General features: G+C 41.9%; 3 protein-coding genes across 5 annotated transcripts; 1 reads left to right on the top strand and 2 right to left on the bottom strand.

The window, feature by feature from the left end:
• Positions 1-4,688: 4,688 nt before the first annotated feature.
• Positions 4,689-6,462, bottom strand: LOC133915550 (uncharacterized). Of its 2 annotated transcripts, XM_062358755.1 has the most exons (4): positions 6,243-6,462; positions 5,538-5,661; positions 5,091-5,279; positions 4,689-4,990 (listed from the first exon to the last, which is right to left on the bottom strand). In XM_062358755.1, the coding sequence occupies exons 3-4, from the start codon at positions 5,277-5,279 to the stop codon at positions 4,892-4,894; spliced, it is 288 nt and encodes a 95-aa protein (XP_062214739.1). In that variant the 5' UTR covers positions 5,538-5,661; positions 6,243-6,462; the 3' UTR covers positions 4,689-4,891. The 2 variants fall into 2 exon arrangements, with proteins under 2 accessions (XP_062214739.1, XP_062214738.1); XM_062358754.1 differs by lacking the exon at positions 5,538-5,661 and having other exon boundaries at positions 6,243-6,460.
• Positions 6,463-6,984: 522 nt separating this feature from the next.
• Positions 6,985-8,819, bottom strand: LOC133915549 (uncharacterized). 2 transcript variants are annotated; one of them, XM_062358752.1, is made up of 2 exons: positions 8,355-8,819; positions 6,985-7,245 (listed from the first exon to the last, which is right to left on the bottom strand). In XM_062358752.1, the coding sequence occupies exons 1-2, from the start codon at positions 8,631-8,633 to the stop codon at positions 7,156-7,158; spliced, it is 369 nt and encodes a 122-aa protein (XP_062214736.1). In that variant the 5' UTR covers positions 8,634-8,819; the 3' UTR covers positions 6,985-7,155. The 2 variants fall into 2 exon arrangements, with proteins under 2 accessions (XP_062214736.1, XP_062214737.1); XM_062358753.1 differs by having other exon boundaries at positions 6,985-7,239; positions 8,355-8,809.
• An 11,378-nt stretch (positions 8,820-20,197) lies between these two features.
• LOC133914160 (uncharacterized) lies at positions 20,198-22,754 on the top strand. The gene is made up of 9 exons (XM_062357302.1): positions 20,198-20,258; positions 20,351-20,422; positions 20,506-20,580; positions 20,751-20,831; positions 20,929-20,998; positions 21,130-21,221; positions 21,373-21,414; positions 21,519-21,599; positions 22,612-22,754. Exons 1-9 carry the CDS (start codon positions 20,223-20,225, stop codon positions 22,732-22,734), a joined length of 672 nt encoding a protein of 223 aa, XP_062213286.1. The 5' UTR covers positions 20,198-20,222; the 3' UTR covers positions 22,735-22,754.
• The last annotated feature ends 1,949 nt before the right edge of the window (positions 22,755-24,703 follow it).

Below are 24,703 nucleotides of genomic sequence, written 5' to 3'. Positions count from 1 at the left end.
AATGCTCAAGAGAATTGTAACCTATTTTAACAAGTTAAATTGCAAGTATCTAAATAAAAAACGTAAATAAGGTAGAGAGATAAACATGACACAAGAGATTTTTATCTTATAGTATTAGTGGCAAACAAGCCACTCCTAATCCACATTAGAGCTCCACAAAGGATATACGCATGACCTTTAAACCTTTTTCGATCACGGTTCTTCAGATACCAAATCGTCAAGATAAAGCCTCAAGCACGATAAGGCATCAAAACGAGGTCTCATCACTAATATCTCTTTCGGTCATTTGTGCGCCGTTTTCACTTCAAAGCTTTAGTCACAAAGATAAAGGCTTCCGTATCCCCACACAATCTTCTTGCCACCGCTCCACACCAAGTCGAAGGGTCAACAAGTTACCGACGAGTCACCAAGACTCCAAAACGCTGGCATACCTATCGGTACACGGTTGGATCACTCCTTGATCCACTTTCTAGGTTGCAGTACCTAGCAACACTTCTCTCTCATCATATAAGCAGTGATCACTCTCTAATAGTGCGCTTAATCGTCTTGGATGAACACCTTTAGCACTTAGATGTCTTGAATGTCTTCTTAGGTATGTATAAGGTTCTTTATACTTTAACTCTTTCAAAGTACAGAGTGAGTGGATATTTATAGTCTCAAACTCTCTAACTAGCCGTTGCTCTAACGACTCATAGAAACTGTGAACACCGAATGATCCAATGACAACAGTAGTAGAAGTACCGGACCATCCGGTGAGTACAACATCAGCAACTAGCCATTGAAACCCCATTCTAATACATTATGAACACCATATTGTCCGGTATATCCTTTACTTTTGTCACCGGACTATCCGGTATGTTGTCTTGCGCTAAGCCGAGCCACTACTTCTCTGTGCAATTAGTCCGGTGTGTAGATCTTCTGATCATCAGACCTTCTAGTGTGTTGATTTCCATCTCTTTGCAGACTCCCTAGAAAATACTTCGATGTGAACTGTCATCTAATCACCGGACCTTCCAGTGTATTAATCTTCAATCTTTAATAGGTGCAGTCTTCTATGGAACAAATACTTTACTGTGTAAAGCACAGATATCACCGGACTATCCGATGAAGTCATTTACTTCCCCCTCTAAGTGAAAACACTCCGGTGTGTGTAATCTTCTAAGCATCGGACCTTTCGGTGAGTACAATCTGATTTCAACTCAGTTTTCCATCTTTCTGTTAAATGCTCTGGTGTGTATAACACATTGCGCATCAGACCATCCGAAGAATATAACACACCCGGGAGGAATACTCCGGTGTGTATAAAATCCTGAGCACCGGACTATTCGGTGAGACAAATTTCCCTAGACTTTTCAAATTCAATCAAATTTTGTCCTGGCTTCGGTGGCTTCTTCATGTATTACATTCATGAGACCTACTAATATATATTCTTAACAAATATGTTAGTCCCAATAACTATATTGTTATTTATCACCAAAATCACAATCATTACCTAATAGAGTTATTTTCGCTACATTCTCCCCTTTTTGGTAATTGATGATAACACAACCAAAAGAAGAAGCAAATGATACTAATTAAGAAAATACATGATTTCAAAAGTTCACAACACTATACCTCTCTGCTTGGATGCTGTGAGGAACGATGATGTTCTAAATGGCTTCAAAAACTTCACAAGATAAACTTATCTCAATTTTTATCTAAATATGTTATAGTTTTATCTAGTGTGTCTACTCTACCATTCAAGAAGATTGCAACTTACGCTAGAAAGGTAAATTACAATTATGTAAATGATGAAACGTAAATAGGATAGAGAGACAAACTCGGCACAAGAGATTTTTATCCCGTGGTATCAGTGATATACAAGCAACCCTAAGTTCACATTGGAGCTTCACAAAGGATAGCCTCTCGATCGCTAAGTCCCTTCCGGTCATGGCTCTTGAGATACCAAGTCACCAAGACAAGGCACCAAGCACAATCAGCCACCAAGCCACCAAGGCGATGTCTCACCACTAATATCTCTTTCGGTCACTTATACATCGTCTTCACTTTGGAGCTTTAGTCACAAATATAAGGGCCTCAGCATCCCCACAAAATCTTCTTGCCACCGCTCTACACCAAGCTGGAGGGTCAACAAGTTACCGGTGAGTCATCAAGACTCCAAGGCGTTGACGTAACTCTCGGTACACGGTTGGATCACTTCTTGATCCACTTTCTAGGTTGTAGTACCTAGCAACACTTCTCTCTAGACCTATAAGCACTAATCACTCTCTAATGGTGTGCTTAATTGTCTTGGATGAACACTTTTTGCACTTGGATATCTTGGATGTCTTCTTAGGTGTGTATGAGGTTCTTTGGACTCCAACACCTTCAAATGGCAGAGTTGGTGGATATTTATAGCCTTAAACCCTCCAACTAGCCGTTGGCTCACAGAAACTGTGAATACCGGATGATCTAGTGACAACAGTAGTACAAGCACCGGACCATCCGGTGAGTATAGCATCAGCAACTAGCTATTGAAATCCCACTCTAATACATTCTGAACACCAGATTGTTGGTGTATCCTTCACTTCCATCACCGAACTATCCGGTGCATTGTCTTGTGCCAAGCCGAGCCACTCCTTCTCAGTGCAATTAGTCTGACGTGTAGATCTTCTGATCATCAGACCTTCCGGTGTGTTGATTTCCATCTCTTTGCAAACTCCCTGAAAAATACTCCGATGTGCACTGTCATCTAATAACTGGACCTTTCAGTGTATTAATCTTTAGTCTTTGATAGGTGTAGTCTTCTCTAGAATAAATACTCCGATGTGTAAAGCACACATATCACCGGACTATCGGGTGAAGTCATTTACTTCCTCCTCTGAGTGAAAACACTCTGGTGTATGCAATCTCCTGAGCACCGGATCTTTCAGTGAGTACAATCTGATTTCAACTCAGTTTTTCATCTTTCTGTTAAATGCTCCGGTGTGTATAATACATTGAGCACCGAACCATCCGAAGAATGTGACACACCTGGGAGGAATACTCCGGTGCGTACAAAGTCCTGAGCACCATCTGGTGAGACAAATCTTCCTATAACTTTTCAAATTCAATTAAACTTTGTCTCAATTTCGGTGACTTCTTCATGTATTGTATCCATGAGACCTATTAACATATATTCTTGACAAACATGTTAGTCCCAATGACTACATTATCATTTATCACCAAAATCACAATCATGATCTAATAAGATCATTTTCACTAGACCCATATAACCTAAAGCGGTGTAGGGTCAATACGAAAGATAGCCCGAGTCATCGCGGCATGGGCTCCTAAACAACCAAGTGTGGGCGATGCCAGGCCAGACAAGTGTGGGCGGTGCCAGGATAGGCAAGCCACTGGGGTGACGATGGGAAATGCAACTCTGTATCGCTTGTGCACACACAATTTGTCTTGATTGTATATTTCTCCTATCTGATACTCACAAGCTATCTCGGTTGTTTATTTCTCCTATCTGATACTAATCTATATGTTGATTCTCTCATCTACCTCATAATTTTTTATCTATCATCCAACACAAATCTCAACGCAAATAAACGATACTGATAAGGCGTGCATCTGAAAGGGCTGGTGGAATTTCCGTGTTCGGGTGACGATGGCTGAGGAGAGGTCGTTGTCTCATTGTTTGCGGATCTCAACATGTGGCATGCACGGTTAGCTTGAATCTCAGCATTCGGCAACGAGCTGCCACTCGCCAGTTCAAGCCAGCCTTGCATGCCGCCTGTTGAGGCCCACGAGTGGCGGCTCGTTGCCAATATCTTGATAGGGTTACAAATGATGACATAATTTGTGTAACAAGTTTATTTTTATGAAAGGGTGGGGATTATATTAAAATTGTGAAACCGTACATCCCCTTTTACATGTATGACCCTGAAAAAAGAACAAATTGCACAAATAAACTTTGTTGGTCCTAGCCTTCTTCTTCTTCAGCTCCGGCCATCTCTCCCGGTTGGCATGTCATTGCAGTAGCAGAGCCAAGCACTGGAAGACGTCGAAGCTCACTCCTCCCACCAAATCTGAAAAGGAGACCAAAATCTTGGATCGCCGCATGAGCCAATGCCTCGAAGCCAAAGTCAGGGCTCTTCTAAAGTAGATGGGGAGCATCGACAACCTCATAGATAGATTGAGTGGAGGTAACTAGACCTAGCACCTCCACAAGCGATCGTGCCAAAGATGGAGATCCAGAAAACCTCATCGTCGCCAGACTCAGATCTAGTGACCCAAACACATAGACACACCAGACAGGGGATGACGAACATCCCATCCAAATGCATCACACATACACGTACGTACCTCGCACAACCCTCACCAGAGCCTTCACCATAGATGGCAACTTCACCGGAGATAGCTTAGAGAAGCAAAAGGCCGCATGGCTTTGTTATCAACGAATCCACCGAGAACCTACCAAACCTACTTGCTACTATTAGCTACTAACTAATGAACAAGCTTTGTTGGACGTCGAACCACCAAATCCCCACTTCCCCCAATGCCGCCGCCGAAAGAGGAACTTGATGGGATCGACGCTAGTTTCAGGAAATCGGCAATTTGTGGAACAAGTTGACAAAGCAAATGTTAGGGAAGCATCAAACGCTATGCCACATAATTTGTTAAACAGAATTGGCCTTGAATTTAACTTGATGCGAACATCAGAAACCAGTATAAGCGTGGCGATATTTCAATCTCAAGCTTGCACTCTATCGTTCAAAATCTGTTTATGACACACGTAGTTGTACTCATACAGAAAACCGCGGAGAATAAAAACGTTAGAATCCTGGTAGGAAAAACATGCTACTGCCGACACTTAGGCTTTTCTGAAAACACAGAGCAACATAACTACCACCACAATTACATTCTACTGTGAGACACTGGTCTGAAGCGGCAACACACTTTCAACTTCAGCTTCCTTTGCTCCAGCAGATCGATCTGCGACAGCCTTTGACATCCCAAACATCTGCGCAGTACATGGAAAACAGAAGGCTTGAGCATCAAATGTATGACAACTGCAGAATGAGAAAAAGAAAAGCAAATTTAATTGTACTAGCGCAGCCAACCTTCTGGATGCTCTTCTTAAAGCAGGTCTTGTGCTCATCCATGGAGGCGTGAATGAACTCATCAATGTGGTCTTTAATATCTTCAAGGAAGGTAGCATCATCAGATTTCTTCTTCCGGCATGAAGCCATGGCGGGGTTTTTTGGAACAGATGGGGCCGAACCTTCAGATTGAGTATTGCTCGAATCCATCTTAACGCAAACAAAAACCAAAAGAAGTAAAATTTTCATATAAGAATTCCGGCAAAAGAGAGCCTTAGAAAGCTCATGCTTTGCAGGCAATCCACGCATTGCATTAGCTAAGGTATTTAAGTAAGGATCCTAAATAATCGTCATCAGATAAATAAATACCAGCACGTCATTGTTTTTTCCAACATAGCACAACCTCACATATTGAACTACCACGAGCATCTGACATAAGGGTAGCAAATGTAATCCTCTTGAACATACCCAGAAAGAAGAGGGGGATTTGCCTAGTTGCCACTATTTACATTGCTGTTTCGACAAAATGTCACCCCTCTCTCACTGGCACATAGGACCACCTCAGCTAATGACATGAGCCACACTGGCAAATCTTCAAAACACAGCTAAATTAGTGGCATACAAGCAATTTCCCCGAAAGAAGATGAATCTAGAAAGTCTCAAGATTGAGAGAGTGAAACAATAAAAATACAAGTAAGCTGTAATCTACTCAAAGGGGCTTCAGGAATTGGAAGGAATGGTAAGTACAGAAAAGCTGATAGACAAAAATGGATCAAGCTAGTACTATAGTACTACCGGGTAAAATGACAAACTAGATTTTTTTTTTTTTACCAATCCAATCCAGACACAAGATAGTACTATAGTTCGTTTGAACCAATCCAATCAAAGCGCAACGAAATGCCATAACCAAACTAGAGGGATTGAAGGAACCCTCCCTGGTGCTCCACCACTCCACAGGAATTTCAACGAACAGCTAGCGAGCACCAACAGAACAAAGGCAATCGCAACTCCAGCACACGTTATCCACGTCGGCACCGTCGCGTGCACCCGGCCCGCCTCGCATCTGCTGCCTCCACTCCGCCGGCGCACTCCTTAGCCGGCGTGATCGCTCACAGAAAAAAAAAGAGGCGTGGATGGCGTGCTCGATTGACAGGGCGGAGCGATTCCTCTTACCTTGAGGAGGCTGACGAGCTCGTGGGAAAGGGCGGCGCGCGCGTGACGGTGGCGGAGAGGGGAAGGGTTGCAGGCGGGGGACGCCGAATTGGCGATTGGAATGGGAGAGGAGTCCCCAAGCCCCTGGTTTTGCCTTCTCTTTCTTTCTTGCACGGCGGGAAACGAAACCGAGGGCCGGAACCGGAAGGGGCGCTTCTGGTCTTCTTTCTTGGGGCGTCGGAGAGAACACGACAAGCTGAGAAGGAAGGATCCCGAAGTTGGGCCAGAATTGTGTAATGGTGTTGGGTTTGGGCCGATGCGTTATGTATCGGTATATTACTGGGCCGCGCATTCATTCAAGCCTTGAGGCTGCTCGCAGCACGAGCCCACGATCACCGCGCCGGCCAGGTCCACCTCCTCCTCATCGAGCTGCAGCCACAACGGGTGCATAGTGTTACCCGATACGAATACGGGTATCAAAATTTGATTTGGATTTGGATGTTTGATTTAGAAAAAAATTTGGACTCACGAAATGCAACTTAGAATCTAACTCGAATTTGATTCAGCAAAAAAATTTGAACACAGCTGCGTACTGGCATTTTGGTGTTGGTGGAGAGGGACGGCGTGCAAGTGAGTCATGCACGTTTGCTGCTTAGTTTTCGGATGGTATGTAAGGGTGTGCTGCTGCTAATGTTTCTTGCAGTGCAGGCTTGCAGTAGCAGCGGCAACAACACTCGATTTCAGGTCAACCATAAAACTTGAGGGCAGAAACACGTAATCTTTCACGACGAATTATTGAACCAACCATGCCCAAACCACTAACAGAACAATAGCGACATACTACGAAACTATTTGCTGAAGTCTTAAAGTCTTCTCCACTGTAGAACACCCAAGGATCATTTACAATTGTTTCCCGAAGACAATCAGAACCCCTTCAGTGAGACTCAACTGCTGCCGGCTTCGCCACCTCCGGAGTACTATCGTTGACCACAGGATCGACATTCTGCTTGCCGAACACCTGCAACTTCACAGGCAACAAGAGATTAGGCCAAAACACACATCATAATCAGAAGAAATAAAACTACTATTAGAAGCAACAGATTAGTTATTGAAACCCAAGCAACCCTGTAAGTTATCAATAAGCAGTTAGATTACTACAACTACTGAGCAACTTTTTCACAAAGAACAGATATCTGAGTTGTTGCAGTGATGCAAATTACAGGAAGGGTAACTAAACAAATTCACCATGGCAAGCTTATCCAATAAATCATAGGCAGAACTGGGAAATCATGCATGCCAGGATTCAGAATCAACCAGCACACAATATTCTAGCATGCAGAAAAGAATCTACATTCAAACCTGGCTAATGAAAAAAATTCAATGCAGGCATGCTGAATAATGGACAGTACTCAATACAAGCAGCGAAAACTCACTAATCTTCAGTTATTGATGTTATTACATGTACATGTTAATCTCCACTTCACGATAGATGATCACAAAATAACAAGGACACTAGCATCACCAGCCAAGAATCATCTCCACGAAAACTGTGCAAAAACAAGCTCACTAATGGCTGCTACACTAGTACCTGAGATGGATTCTAACAGAAAACCATCAACATGTTTGATAAAAAGGCATCCAGAATGATTCGAACACCAAAACATGCTAGATCGCTTGTTCCCCATCATCCATTCACGATCAGAGAAAACGGGGAAAAAGGAACACTACAATCACCATCCAACAATTTCTGATCGTGTGAGCACGCGACGAATTTCTGACCACGTGTAAAGAAATAATCTCACTAATCGCTGCTACGCTGGTACTCGCAATGGATTCCAACCTCAACACCATCATACGATTCCTGATCACGCGACGAATTAAACGGCTACGAACTACACGTTACAGCACCCACGCGCACGCAACCATAAGGTTCTTCCTCCACACTGAAGAACTCGCAACCAGGCAAGAAGAAGAAGAAGCAAGTAGTACACCAAAGCGGGAAGACGAAGAAACATGCATCCTGTTTTCCCCACGACTTGTCGCCAACCAAGAAGAATCACGCGCGCACATCGCCGAGCGGGGAGAGCGAGTAGAGGAGAGGGCCGGGGGGGGGGGTGGTGTAAGAGGCATTACCGAGCCGCTCTTCTGGGAGACGTACTCGCCGGCGGCGCGGGCTCTGTTCTTGAGGCAGATCCAGTGCTTCTGCGCGGTCATGTCCTTGAACTGGTTGAAGTAGTCCTTGGCGCTCTCCAGGAACGTCGCATCCTCCCCCACCGTCTTCTTGTAGCACTTCTCCAGCTGCTCCGGCTCCTTCTGCGGCGCCTGCGGCACGTTCAGGGTCGGCGTCGCCTCCACCGCCTTGTTCACGCCGTCCTGCTTCTCCATCGCGACCCTAACACCCAGCGAACGCATGCACTTCCGACGGAAACCCCAAGAAGAGGAGATGGAGAGGCTTGTGGATGGAGGAACCGAACAAAGAGGTAGAGAAGCTTTTCTTGTTCTTGGCAATGGTGCCGGCGCGTTGGCTTTATAGGCGGGGCCGCGGGGGACGTTTGCTTGGAAAGAAAGAAGGGAGGGAGCGCTGGGGGGGAGGCCGGCAAAAAGCGTGGGCTCCGGAGGAAGAAGGCGGCATGACTTCGCTGACATGTGGGCCAGCAACCCTCTCACATAGCAGTGCCTGTGGGACCAGAGACGCCCACTGCTCGCTCTCAAGTCTCAACCTCAGATGCTGACAAGTGGGTCCAGGTTACGATCGCTGCTGTACGTCGAGAACCACTTCCCCCTGTGCGCGGTTCTTTTCTTGCGCGTCAAGAAGAACAACAGGAGGGTTTGCGTTTTATTTCTCTCCTTTATTTTTCTTGGCCGAGAATAACCGGGGCACCAGCATTTCACCGAGGCGTGGGACCGGAAGGATTCTTCGGCTACGTTTGAAAAAGAGGAGGGAATCCAGTGAAGGAGATCTCAAGGTGAATTTTGGGAGTAATTTGTTTCTTTGGGATATTTCTGCTTGGTTTTTTTCTCTCCTGCTGTTTGGGAATAAGAAAAATCCTAAGGAACAAAAAATAGTCTAAAAAAATCAGAAAAAATTCAGAAAATTCAGAAAACCTTAGTATCTTGATTCCACCATGGAACACACCATAAACATAACAAAATACAAGAGCTTGGCAGACATTGCCAATTTAGCCTTTGATGATCAAAGAATTCAAACACATCAGGCCAGACACTCGATTTAAAAGCTTTATTAACAGTCCGAATGAACAATTAGTAACTGCACCTGATTGGCAACACTATTTTGGCCTAGGACAAAGGTCTAAGCACTGCACGAACATGACTCTTGAGAAAACAATGGTCCATAAAATTTACTGGACGTTGAGTTCACGATCCATTTTGGAGAGCAAGCTGAATTGACACACGCACAGTACATTGGTAGCACTATCAAATGCTGACTGAAGAAAGGCACATTGATGATAATGATTTACATGGACGTGATTTGAACTGAATGCAAATACTATACCATGTGATATCGAGAACATAACTCAGTCAAACCTCATAGGCCTTAATATAATTCTATTTACATGATGCATGTTGTAAGAACTAGAAATGTTCAAGAATCATCTTGAAAAACGAAGTACCAAGGATGCAACATGATATCAGATTTTAGATAAGAGATTACTCTGCAGAATCAAGAGAACAATCTAGTTACCAAATGAGTGAAATGATGGCGCTAAAAGTGGCTTACAATTATCAGCTCTGAAATATTACACATGGAATGAAGAATTATTTGGAATTGAAGTTGGAATTGGAAGCATTATTAAATTTGCACCAGATTCAAGTCAATAATGATGCCAGTTACATAATTCAGGATCAGTAAACATATTGTTAGGACGAACTACATCGGCTCCTAAAGCAGAAATGCAAGATGAGCAGATAGTTAATTGGACCACATTTACAGGTTCAGTTTGCACATGTCACAAAGAAACTCTTATTCTCATGTCACAAAGAAACATCAATGCACTAAATAGTGTTCTAAACTACGAGACGAAAGCATGCGTGCATTTCGTTCAGTTTGCACATGTACACAGAGTCACAGACACAGTGATGTCAGTTGTTAGCACGCAAAGCCTCTTCTTCCCTGAAACTAGGCTTCAAATCACAAAAAGCCTCTTCTTGGAGTCGAAAGTAGGGTATGAGGTAATTTGCTTTAATGAGAGTAGAGAAGATATATGATTAGCTTTGGCCACTATGCCATTAATTTAAGCTATGGAGACACGCCCTTACAATTTTTTGCTAGAAATATTCTTGTTTCATTTTCTTGGAAAGTAACGTGAGACATGCGCTACGGTGGTTCTAGGCTAACTCCAATCGGAAATTGGAACACCATCCACCCCCTCCCCTTATGGTTGAGCTGGTTGTTCAGCGACAGATACAAGAACAATGTGATTTCTTGCCTCGCTGCAAGCAAACCTAGCAACACAAGCAATCTTGTTTGCTATGCCGAACCACGCGGTCCGATTCATGAATCACAAACTAACAAAGAATCAATTCTTGGCTGCAAGAGTAGGAAGAAGAGACCAAGAAAAGACGGCAGCACAACGTACATACGATGTGCTCGGTGCACGGGTAGCCCAGCGGCAGGAGAAGCTGCTGGCAGAGAGCCGTTGCCGTCGGCACGCGGGGCAACATAGCGTAGCGGTGGCGGGGAGGTGTGGGTGCCGCCGGCGAGGCAGCAGAGGAGCAGGAGGGGGAGGAGGTGGGGCATCGCGGCAGCCTCAGTGGCGGGGGCGAGAGGAAGCGGCGGCTGCAGGGCGCGAGGGCTACGGATAATCTTTTTATTTTTTCATTTCATCTAAAATAAAACTATGTTATCCTTCAGACGTATTCATTCGATGAAGTTCCCATAACACATCCATATGTTCATACCTTAATTTTATGTTTGATTTTATCATATCTAATATTTATATTTTTTAACACATAATCACTTAGCTATTAATCACTACATGCCTTGGTAATAAAGGACCAAACAACATAACAAAACAGCCTCCGTAGTCCCGTTAATTCCTCAACCATGCAAGAATTAAGCATGGCTTCCATCTCCACCAACTCCTCAACTTTAAGGTGTCTGAGAAAATAAGTTAAAATATGACTTAGTTTATATATGATGAGTGATTGACAATGTTATCAATTTAGTTTATCGAGTTCTGGATTGTTTGAGCTTAGTTTGAGTATTTTGATTATAGACTAACTGGAGTTGGAGCTAGAGAAATATGTTTGCTTGTCTCATAGTGTATATATGACGGATGCAACTTGATGGTCGTCAGTGGGTGATCGGAGCTAAACGAGTGCTTGGTGCCAGACGATCAAGGAGGCTAGACAAAGTCAAGGGTAATCCTAGCTATACACGTGAAGATCAAGCACAGCATGAAACGGAGGATGAAGACGGCGTGTCGAAAAAGTCAAGCAAAAGGGATGCCCGTGAAATTAAGTGACAAGACGGCCCGAGGGATCGGGAGCGGGAGAGACTTGTCGACTATCAGGATCGTGAGACGGAGTACACATGTTGACATCAGAACGTTTGCTTAAGGTGTAAGCAAGTGGTGAGTCACGTTTTGAGAAGCGTGTAGTGGGTTTCACGATTGGATCTCAAAACCGTGCGAGGATTGGAGGAGTATGTGGCACCATCGCGAAGCTTACGTCGAGGTGAAGCTAAGTCGTGAAGGCACCACGATTGTTCGATAGACAGAGCAAGAAATGAATCAAAATACTCTCGATGGTAGGTATGAGTGTGCTACAAGAGAGGGGTATTTTGGTAACAAGCTAGAAAACTTAAGGGTCAAGTTTACTAGGCCTATAAAATAGAGATGTGGGGCTATGAGAGAGTTTAAATCAGCCACTTAAGCCCTTTGTGCCACCCATTTGAAAGCCTAATGCTAGGGTTTTAGAGGAGAGGAATGATGAGTGCTTAGTCTATGTAATATGTATGAGTTTTGAGAGAAAAATCTTTATAAGTTTTCTAAAATAGGGTTGATCTCTTTGAGTAATGAAGTTTATGTTTTTGCATATGCTTGAATTCACTTCCTTCTAGTTTTTCTCTATTGGTTTTCTTTTTTTTTTGGCAAGTTTTCAATCTCAGTTGCGATTTTCGTTTTCATGCTTGAGTTGAATTTTTTCACCTTGCTAGAGTTAATCTTCTAGTTGCTAGAGGTATAAAATTTGCATACAAAAGTACACAATTAGGTATTGAATTCCATTGCCTCTAATCCATCAACTTGGAGTTTTTCTTCACCTGATGATCATCTCATTGAGTTTTTGGTGTTTCTCCTAAAGATCAAATATTTGTGTGGGGTTGAGTCATGGATTAATTTACTATGGAATCTAGGATTCGATTCCAACCATGAGACCCAACTTTTGTTAGATTTTCAAATTTGGTTTTTGATTCAGAACTTCCTAGTTGAGTTTGAATTTATGTTGCATTGCTTTTTATAGTGATTTCTTCTTAAAGTACGTTGGGTGAACACAGAGTAAACCATCTATTTAAAAAAATGTGTAAATCGCCTATTCATCTTGTCTAATCGCCTATCTCGGTCCTCTAATGTCTCCCTGTCATCAGTCCTCTTCCTATCGGTCTACTATTTCTCTCAGCATTTGCACCGGTTGGTTCCTCAACATTTGGCCATGCATGCAGCGCTCTGAGCTTCCTGCTTCCTTCTTCCTGCAACCCTTGAAGATCATACTTGGATCCTCGTCGCCGGCGCGCCGCAAGATCTTAGCCGACATAGGATCCGAGTTCACTGTCATGGTTTGAGGACACTACTCCAAATTCCTGCCAACTGTAGTGCTGTTGCCGTCCCTTCATCCCATATGTTGAATCTGTGGTCATCGGGAGGGAGAAGCCAGAGGAGCTAGTCAAGGCCTTGACTGAAGCTAAGGTATACATACCAATAGCTAGCTACTGCTTAGAACGATACTGCAAGCCGAGGCCATCAGTTGAAGCTTCATGGCGACTGTGCTCCAGAGTCCAGACAGGGATTAACCTGCCCTTCTGATCACTTCAGACAAGGTATGGACCATTTGGTTCAATCTCTTCCCTGAGACCAAAGGCATGACCCTGTTTTTTATAGAAAACATAATAGTTATGCTGGGGCTACTAGCTTACAGACAGTAGCATTCAAGGACAGCATGTCTACAAACGCACGCAGTAGCGTAGACATGCAACCTACAACTCTATTAAACTAACTCTAAACAAACATTTCCAGTTTGAATTTTCCTATTATAAGAAACAAAACGTTAGAAGTATGTCTATTACACATTAACGATATGCTTTAACCAATTTTAGCCAGAAGACTGGGATTGTTACAACACGAGCACAAAAGCAATTGATTTTTTTTTAATCTTGGATATCATCTCCTCCACCTGAAGAGGCCCATCCTCCTTTGACAGCAGCTTCCACCTCTGCATGAAGGACACCATCTTGTAAGCCACAGCTTGCGGGGAAGCTACAGCAATATTCTTGAAAACAAAATCATTCCTAGTAAGCCAAATTGTCCAAATTGTAACACCCAAAAAAAAAATCCATCTTCTATTAGATTTATGCCACCCTCTTTCTAAAATAACTTCAGTAAAGTGTTGGAGATTCAAGATCAACACCAACCAGACAGAAACATATCTTAGCAAACACCAGATGAATCTGACAATTGGACACACAAACATGATGTATTCAACAGTTTCAGCTAAACCACAAAACTTGCACCATTCACTACATAGCACTTCTTCTTTCTCAGTTGTTCTGCTGATTGGATCATATTTGTAGGAACGAGAATGACGACTAGAGGGGCGTGAATAGGCATCTCAACAAATTTCTTTCGAAATAGATGATCTTTTCCTATTTCTCACATAACGTACCTCAAAACGCTCAAACGGAAGCAAAAGAATTAGAGAGACAAAGTAAGAAAACTACTTCCATAGCAACATGACTCCACAGATGGAATATGAACCATAAGTTCCATTCAGGATCATTCCATGTGTCTTTGTGCGCAAAAAACTCGTAACTTCCAAAGAAACTAGATAAGATGGACACCGGACAAGGTTATCCTCCAAGAAGATAGTCTAGTGGCGAGGGACTCAAGACCCGCTCAAATACATGAGCATGTGAGTGTTTAAGCCACTAGTATCAAGAAAAACAACTCTGTAAAGGTGAAATATTGCAGCTCAAAGAAAAATATCACTGGGCAAGAAACCTCTCTAAGTTGATGATCTAGAGGCAAGGGTACTCAAGACCTATGAGCATATACTCGTATGTGAGTTTTTATGCCTCTAGCAACAAGAAGAATGATATCGCAAGGTGCCAAAATTTCAGCCAAAAATCAAAACAAAAATCAAAACCGAAAATCGAAAAACTTGCAAACTTGCAAGGGAACCAATAGAGGGAAACTAGAAGGAGGGGAATTCAAGCATATGCAAAAACATAAACTTAATTACTCAAAGAGGTCAACCCTATTTTAGACGGATTACAAAGATTTATCTCTCAAAACTCTCACATATTACATAGGCTAAACATGCATCCTTCTCTCCTTTAAAAACCTAGCTCTAAGGCTCTCAAATGAGTGGCACAAGGGGCTCAAGTGGCTGGTTCAAAGCTCTCTTTATCCCTACCCCTCTATTTATAGGTCTAGGAAACTTGGCACTTAAGTTTCCTAGCTTTTCTACAAAATACCCCTCTTGTAGTGCACTCCTACCTACCATCGAGGGTATTTTGATCCATTTTCTTCTCCATTCATCGGACGGTCGCGACGTCTCCATGACTTAGCTTCATATCGACGCAAGCTTTACGATGGTGTCACATACTCCTCCAGTCTTCCCACGGTTTTGATGCCAAACTGCGAAACCGCCCGCACGCTTCTTAAAGCGTGACTCACCGTCTTGCTTACACCTTAAGCAAGTGCTTCGATGTCGACGCGTGTACTCCGTCATGCGATCCTGACTGCCAGCAAGTGTCTCCCACTCCCGATCCCTTAGGCCGCCTTGTCACTTGCACCGGCATCCCCTTCGCTTGACTTTATCAACACGCCGTCTCCATCCGCCTTCAATGCTTTGCTTGATCTCCACGTGTTCAGCTAGGATCACCCTTGACTCCACCCGGTCTCTTTGATCGTCTGGCACCAAGCACTCTGCTTGACCCTGATCATCCCGCCGTCGACCGCCAAGTTGCATCCATCACCTGCACACCATGAGACAAGCAAACACATACCTGCAACTCCAATTCCAATTAGTCCATAATCATTATGCTCAAATGAAATCTCAAATCAATTCAAATCACATCAAAACTCATGCAAAACCGAAGATCATCAAACCAAATAAATAACAATGTCAATCACTCATCAGAAGAAAACCAAGGCACATTTCAACTTGGTTTCTCACTATTTCTATGAAAAACTCCAAGCATGGCTCGCATGGGTGTAAATGAACTATAGGTTCTATTGACACATATCCCACAAGTTATTATCACAGAAAGATAGCAACTTAAAGAAAAAAAACCTTTACTCCGAAGAAAAGGTCATCGGAAGAATACATTCTCTGAGTTCATGATCTAAAGGTAATGGAATTTAAGACCCACTTGTATACATTTGTATAAGAATTTTATGCCTCTAGCAACACGAAGACTAACTTTTCAAGGTGGAAAAATTTCAGCTCATCAACTAAAACAAAAATCACAACCAAAAAGGAAAAAACTCGCAACAAAGCAAGCAAGCCAATAGAAATAAACTAGAAATAGATGAACATAAGCATCAAAGAAAACATGCACTTCATTTCTTGCAAAGGTCAGCACTCTTTTCGGCAGATTACATGGTATTTTTCTCATAAAAAGCTATCACCTATTACAAAGGCTAAACTCCCCCCTCTCATTTCCTCTAAAACCTAGCACTCGAAGCTCAAATAGATGGCTCAAACCTCCCACACAGTCCTAGCTCTCTATTTATAGGTCGAAGGAGGTAGCTTAGCCCTTAAACTTCCTTGTTCCCAAAATATTCCTCTCTTCCAATAGTCTCCTACCTACCACCGGGGTATTTTAGTCTATTTTTCGCTTCATCCATCGAACGGCTATGACGCCTTCATAACTTAGCTTCACCTCGATGCAAGCTTTGCAACGATACCACATGCCCTCCATCCTTCCATGATTTTGAGGCAAAACCGTGAAACCACCTCGAATGCTTCTCAAAGCGTGACTGCCACTTGCTTTCACCTCAAGCAAGCATCCCAATGTCGACACGTGTACTCCATCTTGCGATATTGATCGCTAGCAAGTCTCTCCTGCTTTCGATCCCTCAGGCTATCTTGTCACTTGCACCTGCATCCTTTTTGTTTGACTTCATCAATACGTTGTCTTCATCCTTCCTTCCATGCTTTGCTTGACCTCCATGTGCACAGCTAGCATTACCCTTGACTCTATCTGGCCCTCTCGATCGTCCAACACCAAACACCCCACTTGGCCCCAATCATCCCGCCGTCCATCGCAAAGTTGCATCCATTACCTACACATCATGAGAAAAGCACACACATATCTCTAAACCATATCTAGTTAGTTCCAAATCGAAATCCTCAGCTTAAGACACATTATAGAAAAATCGTAAACGTCGGATGATCCGGTGTTCACAGCTTCTGAGTGTCGGACCATCCGACGTGTACTTCTTCTTCAGACCAGGCACCTTGCAACCTCTCTGCAAGAAATGATCCAGCGAAGCATCCGATGTTCTTCTCTTTGAACATCGGACCATCCGATGAGTACAAGTCCACCAGAGCCAATTTTGCAACCTCTTTGCAAGAAAAACTCCTGCGTTCACTTCACTCCATTGCCGGACCATTCGGTGTATACTTCAATCTTTGCCTCTGGGATGAAATACTTCGACTTGTACATTTGCCCATCATAGGACCATCCAGCATGTACATTCTTGTCAGAACCCATTTTGCAATCTCTCTGCAAGAAATAGTTTGGTATTCTCTTCACTTCATCGCCGAATCATCCGACGTGTACTTCAACTTTTGCTTCTGAGCTGAAATGCTCTGGCATGAGGTCTTTCTGAGCGCCAGATCATCCGGCGTGTACAAATTTCTCAACGCTGGATCATCTGACATATGCAATTTTTCTGGACTCAGAGACAAAAATGTCAACTCTATTTTCTCTGCAATTTTGGTTAGTTATAATCATAATTGCAGTACATAACTATGCTCATGCAATTCACAAATAAAAAAAAATCAAAATAACAACATTACCAATCACTCATCACATATAAAACCAATACACATTTCAACTTAGTTTCTCAATCTCCCCCTTGATGAGTGCATTAACAACCCACAAAGTACAAAGATTTTGGTTTGAATAAGTTCAACAAGAAAAGCACATCGAAGTGAAAAAAAAAACTCAAGAAAAAGCAAAAGATGTCACTTGACATAAGAATGATCACAAAAGCTCGAAGAGAGACAGAGACAAGACAAATGTAAAAGCTCCCCCTTGATGAATTCACATATTTCAGGATTCTTATTCTTCGTGATTTAGAGCATAAGTTCTCCCCCTTTAGCAATACAAACATCAAGGACCAAAAATGTCATGAAATGCATGACTATGCAAACCTAATGAGCTTTTATAAGTATACCATAAAAGCATTTACACAAGCTAGAAATATTAAGTGGATATGAAGAGTAGAATGTGGAGCTCATCGTATAAAGGCTCAAAAAGAGACAGTGAAACAAGAGCATGAATCTTTATAAGAAAATCCTGTAGATTTTTCATTGTATTTAAGTTCAAGTAGTCAAATCATATTAAAAATGACCACCACATAAGCATCTACTCGTGTCGAGGCAATACAACCATCAAGAATTACCAAACTTAAATCTCAAGCTAGGCAAGCAAGTATTCATGATAGTAGACTTTGCAAATGCTCACATATAAAACTAAGATTTAGTTATATCAAGTGATTAAAACAAAATCGATCATTTAAGCATATTTCTTTGTAATTCAATTTATCCTCAAGTTGACTTTAGCAACCATGGGTTTACTTATTTGGCAAACCACATGAAGCTCAAGATAATCGTATTAGATCATATTTTAGCACAATAAACTTGATAGCTCAAAATAAGTCAAATAGTATCTTTGTGACACAGAGAACACATGTTTTCCCAAAGTTCTATCATGAGCTAACATTTGACAAAGATAAAAAATATAGTGTAATATTCCTCATCTTTACGAAAGCTAGCTTGCTTGAAATGATTCGTGTCAAAGCATCAAGAGGAGCCTAAGTTTAAAAGATTACTCCACACAAGTACTCAACTTAGTCCAAATTCAAGTCTAGAAACTGGAAATGTTAAAAACATACAAGTCAAAGCTCAACTACGGTGAGTACAAGTCCACCAGAGCTAGTTTACAACCTCTCAAAAAAAACTTTGACGTTCACTTCACTCTATCTCCGAACCATCCATTGTATACTTCAATCTTTGCCTCTGGGATGGAATACTCCAACGTGTACATTTGCCCATCGTAGGACCATCTGACGTGTACATTCTTGCCAGAACCTATTTTGCACCGCAAGAAATAGTCCAGTGTTCTCTTCATTTCATCGTTGTATCGTCCGACGTGTATTTCAACTTTTGCTTCTGAGCTGAAATGCTCTGGTGTGAAGTCTTCCTGAGCATCGGATCATCTGATGTGTACAATTTTCTCAGCGCTAGACCATCCAGCATGTGCAATTTTCCTGAACTTAGAGACACAAATGTCAACTCTATTATCTACATAATTTTTGTTAGTCATGATCATAATTGCAGTACATAATCATGCTTACGCAATTCATAAACCAATAAACCAAAATAACAATATTGTCAATCACTAATCACATATAAATCAAGGCATATTTCAACTTGGTTTCTCACCTAAACTGTTGTAAATGGTGGGTCCCATTTTATCTCTTCCTCTTAGTAAAATTTTTTCTTATCGCATGACGAACGGGCAATGGGTGCCTAGTTTTATGATTTTTTTTAAATGACTTCTTATTTTGTATTTTTTTAGTGAATAGTACAATAGTTGTTGATGCAATAATTGTTCATTCTCATTTTACATTGGGTGAGTGAGTATATTTATAAGCATACATCAATCACTCCTGTTATCATTACATTTGTCCCTTATCTAGAAATATTCCTCCTAATACTAAGGAATATTCTAGAGTATCTCAAAAGGCATTATGGTTATTGTGTACATACATTGCCCTAAGTAACGAAATCTTGACACGTATCTTGGGGGTCCCGCACTGGTGGACTGTTAGCAATCTTTCTTGAGCCACTTCATCGATGGGCTCCAGCTAACCTGTAGGTCCCTCTTTAAGCTAGTCTTTGCTCTGTTACCGAAGGTCCTCATGTTGCCTCCCTTCGGTCTCAGGATTTTTGCTAGATCCTTCATCCTTTGGGTCTCGTCGCACCCTTTCGGTCTTAGGCTTCGCTACATTGTTCATCATTTGGGCTTCGTCGCACCCTTCGGCCTTAGGGTTTCACTACACTTTCAGTCATTTGGGCTCCATCGCTCTCCTTCAGTCTCAGAACTTCGCTTCTAAGCTTTGTTCTTTGAGTTATTACGTCTTATCAAGTCTAACTCTTGTAAAATATAAAGGGAAATGCCATATATTGACCCCGATCTTTTTGTTTTGGTTTTTAAGATTTAACCATTATAGTGATAATTAACCAACAAAGGTACACGTGGTACCATTCTCCCTGCAACTGGTTTCTGCGGTCGAGAAGCAAACATTTTTGTCTGAGAGAAACTTCCAGGAGGAGTCATGCAGCGCTCGACACCATTGCCACGTTGATCGGTCAAGGGTCAAAAGAGATCTGCTAGAGTAGACTTAGTGAATGCTGATGTCCTATTAATTATATTAATCATTACTTGCCTTGGCAGTTAAGGAAGCATGACAGCATAAATTAACAGCCTCCATACGTCCTCAGCTCAGCTGTGTGCAGGAATTAAGCATGGCTTCCATCTCCAACAACTTCTCAGCTTTCAGGGTGCGTCCCTCACTCTATCTCAGCATTTGCACCGGTTGTTTCGTAAACATTAGCTGCGCTGCTAAGATTCCTGCTTCCTGCAACCCTTGAAGATCATACTTGGATCGTCGTCACCGGCGCGCCGCGAGATCTTGGCCGACATGGGATACGAGTTCACCGTCATGGTTGAGGACACTACTCCAGATTGTTGACTCGCCAAGTTCCTTGCTATTTGCCGGCTGCTTATGTTTGGATTCTCTGCTGTCAGAGTGCCGACATCGACGAGAGAGACATCCGGAGGAAGAAGCCAGAGGAGCTGGTCAAGGCCTTGGCTGAAGCTAAGGTTCATAGCACAGGATATTGCCTACCAAAAGCTAGCTACTGCTTATTACAGCGATACTAGTTTAAGAAGCTTGTTGTTGCTATGGACTTGAGAAACAGTCCACGGGATGCCATTTTTACTGGTGTTTGTTGAGTTGAGTGGCACAACCTGACGTGTTTCTTGAACTGTAGGCTGAGGCCATCAAGCTGAAGCTTCATGGCTACTGTAATCCAGACAGAGACCAACCTACCCTCCTGATCACTTCTGACCAGGTATGGACGTTCAGGTTAAGGCTTGATGGATTTGAATTTGTATTTGTGTGGAATTTTGTCGCCGTAACCATTCGATCGATTTTGCGCGCCGGTAAAGGTTATGGTGAGCAAAGGGATGATAAGGGAGAGGCCAAGAAGCGCAGAAGAAGCCAGAGAATTTATCAAGGGTCAGTGGCATTCTCCCTTCTTCTGAATGTCAGATATGTTATGGGTAGAAGAAAGATGATATCTTCAGGGCAAAACAAAACGAATGTTAACTATGGCTCATCGTTGTTTTTGTTTTCCTTCTTATTGGCAGGGTATTCCGGTGATCGAGCATTTGCAGTTAACTTTGTTCTTGTGACCAACCTTACCTCTGGGGTTACAAAAGGAGGATGGGACATACCTGAGGTACTTGATGAGATATCAAGATCTTTTCAGAACTGAAATACTATTATCTCTCTCTCTCTCTCTCTCTCTCTCTCTCTCTCTCTCTCTCTCTCTCTACTTAAGTGAACTATAACAAATCACAATGGTCTTTGTTCTGCACTGCTTTCTACAGATCAAGTTTCAGCACATACCGGAAGAGTTCATCGACAGAGTGGTAATCCTCGACACCCTGCAATCATTGTTCTGTTTCTATTGTGGCAATCTATACAAACTATAAGAGTAAAAGAAAAACACCTATGAAATGGCATCTTTGTTTAGGTTAATCAAGGAGACATGACCTGCGTGGCTGGCGGGCTTAAGCTGACACATCCATCAGTGCTGCCTTTCATCAAAAAACAAGTGAGTGATTCCTCGTACTTCCTCTCTTCCCTTCACAGGGGTGTTATTGGTTGTCCATACAAATAAATGCTGACTTCACAAATGCGTATAATTTTAGTAAGATACATATTTAGTTGTCTATATATGGTGTATTTAATTGTAAAAGAGGGGTTATATCTTATAGCCTAACTGAATGGGAGAGAGTATGGTTGTATGCATGAACGGATGTAATAACGGATGCAGTGAACCTGTGAAGTTGTTTGATTGCCTATGTGAGCGGATACAATGATCTTATGACCGGAGACTGATGAGTGAGTCCTATTGACACTGTTGCTTATGCAACTTGCATCCGTCAGTCTGGATGTGAGTGAAGCTTGATTGGACATATCGTATAGCTAGAATAACTCATGCAGGCTATATTTGCCATGCATGCAACTGAACATACTTTTGTACGAGAATGCATTAGCAGATACAAGTTTCTCGTATATATAGGCTCAGATGCAATAAACCAAACAAACCCATATTGTTTCAGCCTGACTTGACGGATGCAAATATGCGTCCGCAGCCTAGCTCAGGAGCTTCCCTCCACGGCCTGGCTCGGCGGATACGGGTTTCTGCATCCGCTCATGCAGACAGTTCACTTGTCAGTGTTACAAAATTATTTTCATACGAGTAATCAATCATAGTCTTAACTCTTGCATCCGTTCAAACGGTCTCATATTCAGTCAACCAAACAGAAACTCAGCTCAACCTATCCAAACAGATACAACCAACCAAATATTTTTCTTTTCAATAAATATGACTCTACTCAGTCTGCTTTTTCTCAGTCTGCATATATGGTCTATACGAGCAAAACTCATACGGACAACCAATCACATCCTTATTAAATTGACAGCGATCTTGCCCCCTTTTTTTATAAAAAAAAAATTCCTAGTATTTCAACGAAAAGGAAACAAACTAGTATTATATAGTGTAGAACAGCAGTAAATTCAGCTCTTTGTTCTGCCCTCTTGGTAATTGCTGGTTTGCCCAGGTCGGTGCAGCGGACAGCGTTCGAGGTCTTCCAAGGGAGCTCACCGAGAAGCTTATTCGAGAATCACTGGAAGCAGACTCACAGAGCGTATCCGTTTGCAACCAGGAGTTGTCGAGATGTTAGAAAGAAAAAAGATGGAACTGGATTTATCTTTGTGGTTCGTTGCCGGGGCAAATTGGATTTACCTCTGAAATGTCGCCGTCGTCCTCGTTGGCCCCTTTACATGATTTTTTGTTGCAGTTTTCTGACTACGATCTTTCAAGCTAGGAGGGAAAACCCACTTTCGGGGTGTCATATTCATATTTTCGTGACGGGGAGGAAAAGAAGAAAAATGTACTATTCATTGACTGGGTAGCAGCTACTTAGTCTCATATGCTGGGATGCAAATAGATACCTAATACTAGTTAGTTTTGGGTTAATATTCAGTTTTTTTCTTAATTTAATTAGGTGAGGGTGAATCTTTAGTTTTTTTTAGTTTTAGTTGACCAAATGATAAAAATACAAAAATTGCATCCCTACTCTTATATATATATATATATGTGTGTGTATATATATGTATATATTTGTATATATGTATATGTATATATATATATGTATATATGTATATATGTATATGGCAGTCAGGAAACTGCTAGCAACACTAGTGCCTGGTTTGACCGCCAAACTCCGATCTGACCACTAGACTTCCTTAGTACCGTTTTTCCTCTTTGTAGCCCGACGGTCTGATTGACAGCTACTCAGAACCCTAAGAACTTAGGTTGTCTTATACGAGATTTAAGCCATTTTCAACCCAAATTGTTTAGCGATCCTTTGCAAATGCTTTCGAAATTCAGCGCTTTATTGTTGATCGATCATGCATCATAAGCATACATTTTCATGGCTCGTTGGTTTATTTGATGCATTCTTGAATTGTCTAGAGAGTGACGCGCTGACGATTCACGCAATTGAGGTCGACACTGAACCAAATTTCATTATAAAGTGCCAGAACAATAAAGTAAACATCTAAGCATATTTCACCTTATACTTTGGATCGTGTGAAGCCTAATTTGATAAATTATAGATTTATGTATGTTATGCATGTTAGCGAGTCTTATCAAGTTTCATGGTTAGAACCTATATTAATGTATTACTCCTACCTTAAATTATTGATGTTTTTATTCTTGTAATCTAGTGATAACCATGTTAATGTCTAACTTAAAATTATCTGAAATGCTTAGTAATGCATAGATCACCGGTAGAAGTTGAGCGATGGTTCGACCATCGTTCACGAGCTTAGCCTTATATTATTCACAGAGACAATGATGATGTTAGGATGATGAGATCATGAGGATGAGGGAAGATTTGGGTGGGCAATAGGGATGTCTTGAGAAGGGAGTCTCGGATGCTATAGACCCGCTTGAGTCGATTAAGCACCGTCTGTTGGACCATCCGATGCGTTCAAACACACCAAACAAGCCGTTGACAACTTCTCTAGAACAAATACTCTGGTGCAACCATCTGGCGTGTTCAACTCCGAACATCAGACCTTCCAACGTGTAGCATCTTCGATTCCTTCCTCTGAAATGCTTCGGCGTGCACCATCTTCAAACACCAGATCATCCGACGTGTACAAGTGCTATGAGCTGGAAAACTCTGGCGTATATAACACATTTATCATCGGACAATCCGACGCGTTAATTTTTCCTAGGACTTCTCCAATTCAATCAATTTTTGTTCCGATTATGATAGTTTTTTTTTATGTATTGCTTTTATAAGATCTACTAAGGTATATATTTAATAAATATATTAGTCCCATTAACTATATTATCATTAATCACAAAAATTATATATATATATATATATATATATCTAAAATGATCCTACAAACTCCAATGGCATGTTTGCTACACCGGTTACTGAGCTTTTACTTACACCGAGGTTGTTACAATAGTTTTTTTTACATGATTGGATCCTAGAACCATGGTTCTCTCAAATTTTGAAAAATGCACATATTATTATAAAAAATAGTTGAAATATGTTTAAAAAATGGAACTCTACAATGTTGATTTTGATATGTGTATTCAATTTTGTAAATTTTAGTGTACATATTCGC

Source organism: Phragmites australis, chromosome 4 (assembly GCF_958298935.1).
Source record: "Phragmites australis chromosome 4, lpPhrAust1.1, whole genome shotgun sequence".
Lineage (NCBI taxonomy): Eukaryota > Viridiplantae > Streptophyta > Magnoliopsida > Poales > Poaceae > Phragmites > Phragmites australis.
This window is presented reverse-complemented; position numbering and strand designations above follow the sequence as displayed.